Source organism: Hippichthys cyanospilos, chromosome 1, assembly GCF_059441005.1.
Source record: "Hippichthys cyanospilos isolate Australia breed blue-spotted pipefish chromosome 1, RoL_Hcya_1.0, whole genome shotgun sequence".
Lineage (NCBI taxonomy): Eukaryota > Metazoa > Chordata > Actinopteri > Syngnathiformes > Syngnathidae > Hippichthys > Hippichthys cyanospilos.
The window spans coordinates 32,830,369-32,844,008 of NC_142369.1; the positions used below are offsets into that span (position 1 = coordinate 32,830,369).

At 38.2% G+C, this 13,640-nt stretch overlaps 1 protein-coding gene across 5 annotated transcripts in view; it reads left to right on the forward strand.

The window, feature by feature from the left end:
• slc4a5a (solute carrier family 4 member 5a) overlaps nucleotides 1–13,640 on the forward strand; it is a 66,318-nt gene that overhangs the window by 34,139 nt on the left and 18,539 nt on the right. For all 5 annotated transcript variants that reach the window (XM_088426426.1, XM_088426700.1, XM_088426510.1 and 2 more), the window contains exons 11-14: nucleotides 4,796–4,950; nucleotides 5,035–5,163; nucleotides 8,261–8,435; nucleotides 11,388–11,521. In XM_088426426.1, the coding sequence (XP_088282552.1) occupies nucleotides 4,796–4,950; nucleotides 5,035–5,163; nucleotides 8,261–8,435; nucleotides 11,388–11,521 (593 nt within the window). The remainder of the gene's footprint in view (nucleotides 1–4,795; nucleotides 4,951–5,034; nucleotides 5,164–8,260; nucleotides 8,436–11,387; nucleotides 11,522–13,640) is intronic.

Genomic DNA, 13,640 nt, shown 5'->3' on the forward strand with positions numbered 1-13,640 from the left:
TCAGCTTGTCTGAGGGGATTCCCAGGCCAGTCGAGAGACATAGTCTCTCCAGCGCATTCTGGTCCGTCCCTGGTGTCTCCTCCTGGTGGGACATGCCCAGAACACCTCACCGGGGCATCCAGGAGCCTGAGCTTCTCACCCTATCTTTAATGGAAATACCAGACAACCAGCGGAGGGAACTCATTTCTTTTCGTATCCGTCTTTGTGCTCAGCTCTTCACAACAGACTAACACTGTGTCCGTATCACAGCGGATGCCGCACCGATCCGCCTGGCGATCTCCTGCTCCAACCTCACTGTCATTGCCCGCTTGAGCATTAGAAACCCCCAGCGGAATAAGGGAATGCCCAATGGGAGAGCTCTCTCCCAATCTCCCTACAGACAGTGATGCCATTTTTCTATTAGCCCAACAGCATGAAACCATATTGCCTCATTGCCTTTCCAATACAAGAGGCACAGATTAACTGAACTGTGCAAGTCTCTCGCAGAGTGTTCGGTTCTGCTGTAACATTTTACGAGTCAAGAGGCTCATCCACTGTTTATGTGGCAATTCAAAATATGAAATGCCACTGCATGATGTGGAGGTGTTGCAAAGTTCTATACAGTCCATCAAATGCAAAGAAGTTTTGTCATAGTTAAAAAAAATCTATTCCTGGGTTTATTCTGGGTATATATAGCGAAACACAGCTCTCTGCCACAATGGCAGCAATCAAAAGGATAACAGACTACATAGAGTTCATCAACATTTAATCATATTTACAATTGCATATGTACCAGTGATGGAATGATTTTACAAGCAGCACACCAAGCTCACCTTCATCACGCAGAACGCAACTTCATACATCAACTCAGGCTCTTTCCATGCTAGCTAGAGCTAGCTTTTTTAAGGATGGGATCGCCAAAGTCCCGAATTACAGCTGCCACCCAACTGCATCTGCACACAACCCTCTTTGCCTCAAACAACAGTTTATTCTTCCACAGTTACTTGATGGCCTGGACATCAAGGGCTCTTCATTGAGCTCCACCTCCAGGCCCTGGTGACCTCTGTCCGGGCAAGAGAAAACGTGGTCCAATCATAGTTCTTATTAGAACACTGTGGGCAGCTGCAGACAATTTACTGATGCTTCTAGAATAATTGGAATGCACAAACCCCACAATAAGGTGATACTTCATGAAGGTGAGGTTAATATCTGTTAATTTTCATTTCATGAAAGCACGCATGACGCATACTAACTACAAAACTCAACCCATCCTACAAACTTAAATGTGTGGTCCAATCACCTTGTGGTGATTACATACAAGGATCAATTTAACTCTAATCATTAAGAGGTTAAAAGGTTTAAAGTGTGATTTAAGTGTTATTAAAAATTAATGACCCACCCAAATGATTTTTAGTGTTCATTCATTAGGATCGTGGGTAGAAAGCTGCATGTGGGGGGAGATTGGAATTTGTCTGCAAAGCGTTATATACACTTCACACAGTCAGTCTTAATATCCATTTCACACATACTGACTATACTGCATTGCATTTACATTTCAACTACATGCTGGAATAGAAACAAAGTTGACTGCAGTGAAAAGTGAAAGTGGAAGTTTTATTTAAAAAAGAGGGAAAAAAAAGTCAAACTATGACTGAGGCCGGAAACACCCGTAAGCTCATTCCATGTATTTTTGTCTGCTTATATGATATAAAGCAGGGGTTCTCAAACATTTTAGAGTCAGCGACTCCCATTGCAAATGTTTACGGAGACAAAATAAAACAAAAAAATAATTTAAGCCTAACATAAGTGCCCTTTTTATTCAGTAACATTATACATTTGACAACAAACATATTTAGTATTTTCAGCTAGACTGAAGCTTAGAAAATAAAAAATGCAAACTGCACTCCTTATAACAAACCGGGTCAATATCCCCTAAACAGGTTGCTGCCAATTATTTAGTCAAAAACAGCATTATAAAATAAAATGCCGATTTAGCATTGCTGGCTTTATCTCCTCGTTAGCAAGCAACTGTAGACACAACACATTTGGACAAATTTAAAAATTGCAACTTTCTTTAAAAATATTAAGTAAACTGGTTGAATATATTGTTTTATTGAAGGGTCATGATTACTTTTACAATTTAATAGTAAGTAAAATGAACACAAATATGTATATCTTTTTTTGATTAAAAACATTTTCGCACATCCTAGATGTTGCAAGGGCTTTTATCTAGGTAGACAGACAGCAAGAGTGTAACTCTTCTTTGACTTAGGTGTGCTCTCACTCATTTACAGTATATTGTAAAACTAAAGAAAACAAAATACACCAAACATAACTAATGCAAGTCCCATATGCAAATATATATATATATATATATATATATATATATATATATATATATATATATATATATATATATATATATATATATATATATATTATTAAATGTACATAAATTGCTTTGATTAAATCCCTCACATAACTGAATTACAAATACATTTTTCGATTTCAATTTGAATACAAAACGGTAATTAGATGCAAACAAGTATGATTATCAATGCAAAACATTTGCATAGGCTAACATTATCAAATACATGGCACAAACAAAAATGCTCATGAGCTAAACACGTACAAGGCACCACTAAACAGTATAACAAGCTGAAGATAAAAACTAGCTAGCATGCCATTTACAGTGACAAGTTGGTCCAACAAACGACTAATTTTGGGCATGTTAGCATAAATGGTAACATTCCATCAAAGAAAACACAACTCGACTCGTGGGCCAGATATCACAAAAAGGAGCAACATGTGCGCGCCGACTGCAGCAACTGTTCCCCACCACAAAATGCACTATCAACTAGCAACAAAAAACAAAGACTAAGCCATACAAGGCACAAATCTGTAACTGTTAAAAGATAAGCTACATCAGTTCCGAAACGCCCAAATTATTTCCCGGACCCCTGCAGTCAGTCCGTGAATGATCCACTAACCCCAATTTGAGAACCACTAATGTAGAGGACTTGACATTTATTCCACCAATCACCCCTTTTCTCTCAGTCAGCTTTGATGGGTATGTCTGTAGAAGAATGCGAGTAAATAACTATACTTGCCGTCTTCAACAAGAAATGATACAAATGAAACAGTTCATTTGAAAATGGATTGGGATAATTATGTTTTGGCATTAGCAATATAATATCAGCTACCTTTGAGCCTTACTATCGTACTGGCAGAAACCTGAAAATCTATTTGGATATAACCTGGATAATTAACACAGTAATTACTAGGGCTGGGAGTCTTTGGCCGTGTCACGAGTAGATTCGATTCACATTTTGAGGTCTCGATTCGATCAGAATCGATTTTCGATTCTCAATAATTTTCGATTCAAAACTATTTGATTGAATTCATTAAAAATGACTTCTGTTTCAATCGATAGAAGTGCAAAGAATCATAATATTTTTTAGTCATCTTTGCAAGACAGAGTAACAAAGGCAGACTGTATTTTATTTAATTTTATTTTTTATTATTATAATTTTTTGTTTACATTTATTAAGCTTTGATTTGTAAGGAGCTTGCCTTTTTCCACAAGCATGTGGACAACTGCTATTTCTTGAAGCTAGGTATAAACTGTACAGTGTTTTTTAGTATTTAAATAAAAAGAAGGAAAACATTGTTTTAAAAGGTAGAACAAGATACATTGTCATTTCATAGGAAATTGCAGTATCAAAATATGTGATAACTCTTGCCCAACTGTAAAATATCAATATTTTTCAATACATTTATGACAACTTGATGTGCAAATATCGGTAGTATTATCAGTCACAATTACAACAGAATATCTTGTACAGCAGGGACAGTATTTGCATTCATTTACATGTAGGTAAGTGGTATGTGTTTGTGAATTAATTTGGAATTTGCATACATTGCTATGTGTTGTATTTTGTTTTGTAAACATGCTGAAGTTTTCTGTTGTGTTGAGTAGGAACCATTTGCTTTCTGTTCTGTATGAATATTTGTTACTGGTTTGCTCAGAGCAAGGAGAGTCGGGTCCGAAGGAAAAAAGAAGAAGAAGACACGATTGAACGCTATTCCTGTTGTTGTCGATCAATTTGTATACAAAGGTGGAAACCAAAATTTCCACCTTTTTCACAAGGTGGGAAAATCTTCCTAAAATAATTTCGAACTACGTAGATTAAATACCGCCCTCTCTGTGAAACATTCTTAAAACGTGTTCACTATGTTATGAAAGCGCCTCTCAATGCGGCTTGTAAAAGTCATCCTTTGGTCTCACATTGAAGCCGAGGGGGAGAGCCAACACCAAGCTGCTAGTGCTGATGGGAGAAAATCAGTGAACGTGCTGTCGCTCTGGGGAAAACATGCCTGTCTTCAGACTGGTGATTTAACATGTCAAAGATCGCTTTGTGAGAGAGCCACGCTTGTTCCATTTTGATAAGAATCTCATCGGGCAGACTCCTATATTGTGGGCAGCTACTATTCACAAAGACATAATGGACACTATGAAAATGGACTAAATATGTTTTCAATTGGTCAACCCTATCATTAATGCCTTTACTGAGTGATGTTCCACTGCACTTGACTCAAAGCCTCGGGCGCATCATTAGCTAGTGACTGGCAGGTGTTCTTGAATGAAATCCTGCTGGGTTGGAAATGTCAATATGGCTTGCAGAAATTATGTTTAGCAGGTCTCCAAATGGCAACAGAGGAAGAAAATGAATCAAACCTTTTATAAGATACTGCAGTGTAATCAACACATGTGGCAAATGAAATGCTAAACTCTCACTCTGTCCTTCCATCATAGCTCTTCAGCGATGTAGCTTACAAAGCCAGAGACCGTGAGGATCTCATTGCAGGCATAGATGAGTTTTTGGATGAGGTGATTGTGCTACCGCCGGGGGAATGGGATCCCAAAATCCGCATCGAGCCACCTAAGAAAGTTCCCTCGGCAGACAAAAGGTTGGAGTTCGACCTTCTGCCGTGAATTGCTCGACGCAAACATTTTAAACTAGTAATGTATGTCATTCTGATTCCCGTCCTCAGGAAGTCTGTATTCTCCTTAAATGAGTTGGGACAGATGAACGGTACAGCAGGTGGAGGAGGAGGCCTGGCAGAAGATGAGGAAATGCCAGCGCAACATGAACTGGGAGAGGAACTGGCCTTCACTGGACGGTGCATTCCTAAAGTTGTCACTCTGAGGGGACGAAAATGTTGTTCAGTCATCTGTTTTTTCTCAAACTGTCATATTTATCTATAAATCAGCCCCACTTTACAAAAAAACAAACCAACAGTAATATTAATCTGATTAAGCATGCAATCCTTTTGTTAGAAAATAAACAGTAAAAAAGGTACAGTGACTTGATTGGCAATTAGTTTGTTTGATTTTAATTGCCAGAGGTGATAACTCAATAATAAATTAATTGTTGCGGCTGTAGGTTTAAAGTGCAATACTATTGCATTACCTTCCTACGCACCACAACAACACTGACAGTAGAGTACCGTATATCTCTGAGTACAAGTCAACCTCGCATATAAGTTGACCCAATTTTTTTCTTCAATTTCGGTTCATTTTACCAAAAAAAAAAAAAAACACAATTATAAGTCTACCACTGAATTATGTAGTTACATAGATCATTGCTGTCCAATGATAACACATAATGTGTGTCATTAAAATGACAAAATTACAGTACTTTTAGATGAATTTCTTCATTGTATATCGAATAACATACTGTTGCGTTTATGGGGGGCAATTGAGAGGCAATGTGACTCAAATCCTTAAACTAATGTTCACCTTACTTGGGATGTTCTTGACCCAGTGTTGTGAGATCAGAACATGGAAGGTTACCCTTCGTTGCCCCCCACCTCCCCACCCCCACCCCCACCTACCTGCCAACCTTCGTGCCGACTTGTTCAAGCCCATGTCTAAGGGCTGAAGGAGGCAAGTCAAGCCATATTTTCCTTTTCATAGTGCGTTTCCTTTTCAAAGTTCGCAGAAAAAATTACCCATGCAGCCTCATTGTTGACAACACAGAGGCAATTAGGCGACACTTGACAAAAGTGCATTTTTTGTAATGTTCTATGCAAACGAGGTAAAACACATTCATACTATATGTAATTAGAGGTCTATATCATAATTGTAAGCCTTTTAAATTACATAATGTTACTTATTTCTTATGTGAGTTAATGTTATTCAAACACAGATATGTGGAAAATTGTCACAGGGGTGTGAGGCGGGGAGATAGGCTGGCGTGGTTGCAGAGGTGGAGGACCCAAAAGCAGGGAGGCTTCAAGGCAGGGGCTTCATGTAATCCATATTTCTTAACACAAGGAACGGGACCAAAAGCGTGAAAAACAGGGTGGCAAAAACTCTAACTAAGGGCGCTGGCAGGCTAGCAAAACAAAAAACAAACACTAACGGACAGGTGGCAGGAAAACACAGGGCTGACAGATGATGGGTGAGACATGAAACAAGACGACACAGGCTGTAACGAAAACTTGGCTTAAATACACACACAAACTAATTGGACAAACGCACGGCAGCTGGGCAGAGAACAATAGGCTGGGGGAGCGGATTGGAGGACACACCAGGACAGGTTACGCGAACAGGTGGACTAAATCAAAACTAACGCAAGACACGAGAGGAGCAGAAGCAGGAACTATATAAACCGAAAAGAACAGAACCCGTCAAAATAAACCCACAACCAAAATCCAACAAACCATGACAGAAAATATTGGTCTGCTTTGAGTTATGCGGTTATAAGTCGCCTCCATGATATGGGGGTTGAAAATGATTTGTACTCTGAGAAGTACGCTAGTACAGTGGAACAGGGTCAAATCTTGGAAATTAATTTTAGGGGGGCGCAATCAGAATTTATCCAGAAAATTAATACAAACAACATACAATATTTTTGGAATACCTTTAAGAAAACTCATTTGAAGCCACTCAAAATGCTAACATCACACAGTCAATACTCCAATCTACCATGCTAATTTCAGGTAACTACACATTACTCTGTCGAAAGAAGTTTTTCTCACTTACATTTTGCCAAGCCCCCGCAAGGAAAGAGAAAGAGTTTTGTGCCCCCCTCACTCGACGTGCTGACTATAACTAAGATTATTATCTATAAAAATTGTATAAGTATACCTAAACCTGTATCCCTTTCAGCATTAAGAAAAGAAAAAAGCAATATAAATGAAGTTTTAACAACTGTTATTTTGTACAGCGTTTACACAGGTCACAGCATCGTCTAAAACTGAAAAAAAATAAACAAGTGCATCAAAGTGCCTGAAACTTAAAAAAAAAAAGAAACTACATCACATGACAAAAACAAAGACTAGGGGGCCCCGCCCTACTATTTGAGAAGCACTGGTCTAAAGCAACTAACACGTGTTCAGTCAGGTGTTGAAAGTAATCCATAAATAATTGTTACACATTTATATTCCTGATTATCATGCATCTGTTTTGGGCTTGTTAGTTAATAACACTTTGGTCTGATGCCTGAGGCAATGACTGCAGCTGATGCCAGTTGGACAGCTCACACGTTGCCAAAGCACGTGAAATCATTTCTAACAAACGAGCCAGACGGACATAACAAATATAAATGTGATGTGTGTTTTTATTCTGCGTTCTGCACCACTTATTTTTTATGTTTTTTTTTTGTTTTGTTTTTTTTATTGTTTTTATACAAATAGCTGAGTCTCTGTCCGCCCACCCATCTGGTGTGAAATTATACCACAAGCTACCAATTAGGGCCAAGTAAATCCTTTGTTAGATGTCAGTTTCTGAAAATGGGATGTGGTTCAATTTGCCAGGTTGGACAAACAAGAAAGAGATTCCAGTACTTTGTTTTAAAATCTTACTTAGGATGAGCTAAAACATGTTTTAATGGTCCCTAGATTGAAAATTAAGGCATGAGAGTAGCATTCAGCGCAGCAGATTGTTTCATGAATAAAGTTAAAAATTAATAAATAAAATGTGAAAAGACTACAAAGTAATACAATATTGAGTCGTGGCTTTAAAAAAAAGTTTGTTTTAGACTTATTTTTCTCGAATAAAACTCTGAAAATGTATGTAAAATTGCATGCTAAAATCAATGAATAAAAATGAATGATAATATGCATTGCATCTCTTACAGCTTTACCATATGTTGTCACTATACTACATACATTTCAAGAGGTATAAAATGGAGGAAGGATGGATTGCTGATTACACAAAATGACTGCACAATTCACCATCTGCCATACTAATGCTGTATTCTCTATGTAATAGTTTCTGTGGTGGATTGTACCTGGACATAAAGCGCAAATTGCCTTGGCTACCTAGTGATTTCTACGAGGGTTTCCACATTCAGTCCATCTCTGCCGTGCTCTTCATATACTTGGGCTGCATCACCAATGCCATTACCTTTGGTGGCTTGCTGGGAGATGCCACAGAAAATTATCAGGTACAACAGTGCGCATGTCCTCTTGTTTTCTTTTGCTGATTGAGGGTAAAAGGATTTAGAAAAAAAAAATCTGCTTTGATTTTGCTAATGATATTCCGTGTGTCTACATTCATGATTTGGTTCATGTTTGCGGGATTGTCAACTATTACTTGTTTTGGAAAAAATACAAAAATGTTTGATACACTGTGTAAGATTTAGACTGTTTTTCATTAAAAATAAATAAATGAATAAATTAAGTTATTCTAAATTTCTTTCAAATAAAATCTTACAAATAAATGTGTTCTTAACGTTGGTCTAGTTATCATTAAATTGTATTACATGGGGGCTGGCACGCCATGTCTGTTATATCTACGGACAGCAGGGGGTGCTGCATTTACCGTAATGCTCCAAAAGCGCCCACTGGCGCATGCGAAAAACTACACATACTCCCTTTAATAAATTGTGGTCATTTGATAAATGCAGTGACTGAATTATTATGCCTCATAAAAACATCAATATGACACAAGAGCATAAGAATCTATACATATGCATCACCCTTAATATAGGCCTATCTAGCAACACTTAATTTCCAGAACATTTAAACTCTATTATTTTTAGTATTTATGACAATTTAGCTCCCATTGATTTACTGACTAATAAACATGACAAAAACCTAATCAAATGTTTGCACTCACCAATGTGGAACCGCACAATGCCTTGGTATTTGAAAATAAAATCCAACCCTAAGACATCAATGGCTCTGTTGAACATTTTATTTGGGGATTAATTGTCCATTCGCAAGTTTTTTTTGCTATGGACATGGAGGCTAAAATGAGCGTTCAAAAGAGGCAGTGGACACAGGGGTGGTTACAGCCAAACAGGAAAATGAAACATCGTTTTATGGCTCTACATTGAGCTGGAGAAGGCTGCTTGCGAAAACATGTTCCCTGCATGTGTAAAAGTGCTGAGGGTCAAGGAGGGAGAGAAACCTAAACATGTTTTGATCCTGAAATCGATTCTGTATCTGGGAAAGAATGTTGTCCAGGATACTGCGGTGGAGTTTTTGGGAGTGTGCGCGTAGCTCTTCTTGGGCTACGTCCCAACACGTGAGACCTTTCTTCATGAATGTCACTAAATTTTCCTCTTCCTTGCTCAACTGTGTGACAAAACTCATTCACCCTTGCCATGCACAATTGTACATCCAAAGTTTTTGTCAGTAGTCTTGCAAAAACCACATCAGCACATACAGTACAAAAATCACATGTTGAGAAAAAAACAAAACTTAAAATGTTACAGACGTGCATGAAATCCCTCTCCAGAAAACACAGGGTCCTTATCACACTCGTTGCAGTGTTCTATTATATGATGTGAACATCAGGGATCTGGAGAAGAACACAGCGAGCCCATTCAGACTGGCAGAGAAAAACCTTGCACTCTTTATACTTTGAGGCCACTTGAGTTCATACTCGATTAAGGCGATGTGCATATCATTGAATGAATAGGGCCATGGGTGCCTTCTCCTTCACTATACTCTGCTCTCCGTTTAGTCCTGACGCCAGCTAGCCCTGAAGTCACAGTCTTATGAGACCATTGGTCCAAGCGCTGTAAACTGAACGAGCAGCCTTTTCTCTATTCACTCTCTAGAATACTTCATGGAACCCGATAACGCTATCTAGATGAAATATAATTGGATAAGAAGTTTTTATCCAACTTTTTAAATGGAAAAACTCTGATATAATATTTAGCACTGGAAACACAGCAGAAATTGGATATGTCATACAGAGCCGTGGTCCCCAACCCTTTTATCACCATGGACCATTCCACGTTTGACAATTTTATCACCGCCTGGGGGAGAGGGTTAAAATAACAAACAGACAGAAATAATACAAACCAAATGAACGAGAGTACACATCAAATTTGAACTCAAAATTAAGGCTAATTTAATGACAGGCCTGAGCTTTTTTCTGCAACAAGCCAGGCCCAACGAGGAGTCATGGGAGACAATGACACCCAAAGCTTATATCCAGTCAACATAGCAGAAAACCCAGCTTCACACGGATAAGATGTTGAAAATTTGCAACATAGACCGCCGTCATTCGCGATCTCCAGCAGTTGAACATGTAGCATGTGTTGTGTTTTTATTTATTAACATGTGTTTTCTGTTTCGAATGAATATGTGAAGTAGTTGGCACTTTTGGTTGACGTGCGTGCAAGTGATGGAAAGAGCGAGAGTCAGGCTGAGAGAAAAAAAAAAGATTTAAGCACGTGCTGTCCTTTCGATTTGTTTTGTGCTGTTTTAGCACGGCATTCACGACTTCACCATGAATGAGACCCTGTATTACGGTCGCCTTAGGGGACCCGAGAAGCACGTTATAAGGCTTATACTTGAAATGAAGTATTATCCAAGCAAACAACAGAGCATGGTTTGTTTCTGGAAGTTTTTTTTTTTTTTCACTCGAGTTGATAATCCCCGCCCCCGCGTAGTTTCACTTTCCAAGGAATGTGTGATGCGGCGCGGCGCAACTCGGTGGATCGGAGACGCACGCAATGGGCGGAGCGGAGCCGCATTGCGGTATGTGAAATCCCCGGGTTACTCATTTTACTACTCTGTGGGAAATATTGGCTCTCAAGCAACCAAAACGAATGGAAGTGTCAGTTTTCAAAATAAAAGATTTTTCAAAATATATTATATTTCAGACTCAGATAGTACAAAGAATGGAAATTATTTTATTTAAGTATGTTTTGGCCAGCAGGGAAGGCCTTGCTGGCTTCATTTGATCAATGGCTGTCATTTGGTTTAGGGTAACACAAAAAAATAGGGCAAAAGCCTAGTTTTTATTTATTACAATAATGTTTATCTCCCATCATATCATACACACAATTTTAACTTCAAATATCACCTGTATTTTGTATAAAAAAAATTTTTTTACTCCATTTCACAATCAACTATATCTGTCTCTGTTTCTCTGACAGGGTGTCATGGAAAGTTTTCTTGGTACTGCTCTGGCCGGCTCTGTGTTCTGTCTGCTCGGGGGTCAGCCTCTCATCATTCTCAGCTCAACTGGACCCATCCTAATCTTTGAAAAGCTCCTGTTTGAATTCAGCAAGTGAGCTTCTTTATCAACTAATGACACTGCAGTACACCTGAATGAGGGGCATTATGGACAGTACTTTTTGCAGCCTTTTTTCACAGTTCGGAGAATAATTTGAATGCGTGTGAATAACAGAAATGTCTTACACTCATCTCTGTGCATGGAGTTTCAAAAATATCTAACCCTCTGAGTTATCCTTAATCTCTGTACAAAAACAACCAATTGTGCAGGTGATAAATTGTAAACTGTTGCCAAATATAGTGCCGGTAACATTGCATGGCCTCAACTTTAAAACTTGCTCCAACAATCTTCATAACCTAATTTCATATCCATTTTTTTTTTAAATGTGAAAAAATAGACAGTGGCCCTTAGACAATCTGACACCTGAAGAATTGAATTTGAGGAAAGGAACATTTGCAACAAAAACAGGTCAAGTAAAAGAAAATAAATTTTTGCAGGTTGGTCTTTCATGTTTAGTGATGTGTCAATGTGCCACAAAAATGCTTTAATTGTCAGGTGACCATCGCTTCTTTTCCATACTATACTCTGGGAGCCTTCTCTTCATTACTTAGATGATTCCCATTGGAAATATTTTTACTACATCCATTTTTATTGCTATGTGGATGACTCATATTGATCTCAGGCTCCAGCAAACAACCAAACGTTTCCCAGCTGATTTAGATACATTTTACCAGTCTTGCAATGCTATCACTTCTTTTGAATTGTTCATAATTCCTTGCACCATGTCCCATTTGCAACTGTGTGTGTGTGTGTGTGTGTGTGTGTGTGTGTGTGTGTGTGTGTGTGTGTGTGTGTGTGGCTTGAACACAACACTATAAGATGTGTATAAAAGTGTGGTAAGTGGGAGCTGTTTTTTTAATCATCTGGAACTGGTGTCTGAACATGGTGGAATTTAGTGTTAGTGCAAAACCTTCAGGCTTCTTCAAAAAAGCAAACACATTTCAGGAAAAGCCTCAAGAAAAGCAATTATCACAGGATTAACCGGGGACTTTAAAAGGTGACATTTGTGTTTTGAATCCCCATTTGATTAAAATAAGGCTTAAGGTAAATGTTTGTTCTACATCCCTGGTATAAAGGGGTGTGCGCACTTGTGCAAGCACATATCTCAATTTGCACTGTTCCTCAAAAAGATTTTGACAAAAATTAAATTGAGTTGGACACGTTTAGGTGACAGAATTGGTGGAAAAAGTTGGGAAAAAAATCTAATCTTCCTTTCATTTGTTTATAACACAAAAAGAACAAGTATTTGAACACAAGTGAGTCAACATCTCTGGAGGAGATCAGTCATGAGGTGATATTACTCAAAAGTTCAAACGCTTTATTCGTGAGGATCGAATGTGAGTAATATGTAGATTTAGCTTGCATACAAGTCATACATCCTCTTGGAATGAACACTGCAGTTATGTTGTCATGTATTGTGAGACATGTCTTAAAAAGACAATCTAGTTGGAATTCTATGGGTTTAGGCTTTCTGACAGTGAAAGTGAATCACAAAGAGCAAATAAAAGGAATGGTCTGTTTTTCAGTCAGGCCCAGCTGTTAACAAGGCTGTAGAGAATGTTGTTGAAGCAAAAGCTCAGCTCATAAGTGGTGGAAGACTTTAATACACTTAAACATAGTGTCCAAATTAGTATTCTCAATCTTACAAAAAGGTTTAATGTTATACGTTATATATAATGATATAATGTTCTACGGCCTTTCACCAAATCAGGTGGTTTCGGCCCTCGTGCAAAGAACCCAATGAGGACAAGTGCCATGGACAATGATTTTTTTGTATCATGAGTGTTTTGGAGCGACTCAGGTTGACATTTAAAGGTAATAACATTGACAGACAGTAGGAGATTAGCTATAACGTGACGACCAGACCAAGGAGCCAAATCCCAAATGTTTTCAATGAAAAGTTGATATATCTAAAGCAGGGGTCCCCAACCTTTTTCACACAGATTGGTCAACGCTTGAGATTTTTCATGTGGACCGGCACAACAAACAATACTACCACCTCAAAATGTACGAAAATGTACACATTTTACTTTGATTGAATCAGTCATATAACTGATTTATAAACACGTTTCAATTCAACGCAAAAACGTTGATTTGATGCAAATAAGTACGT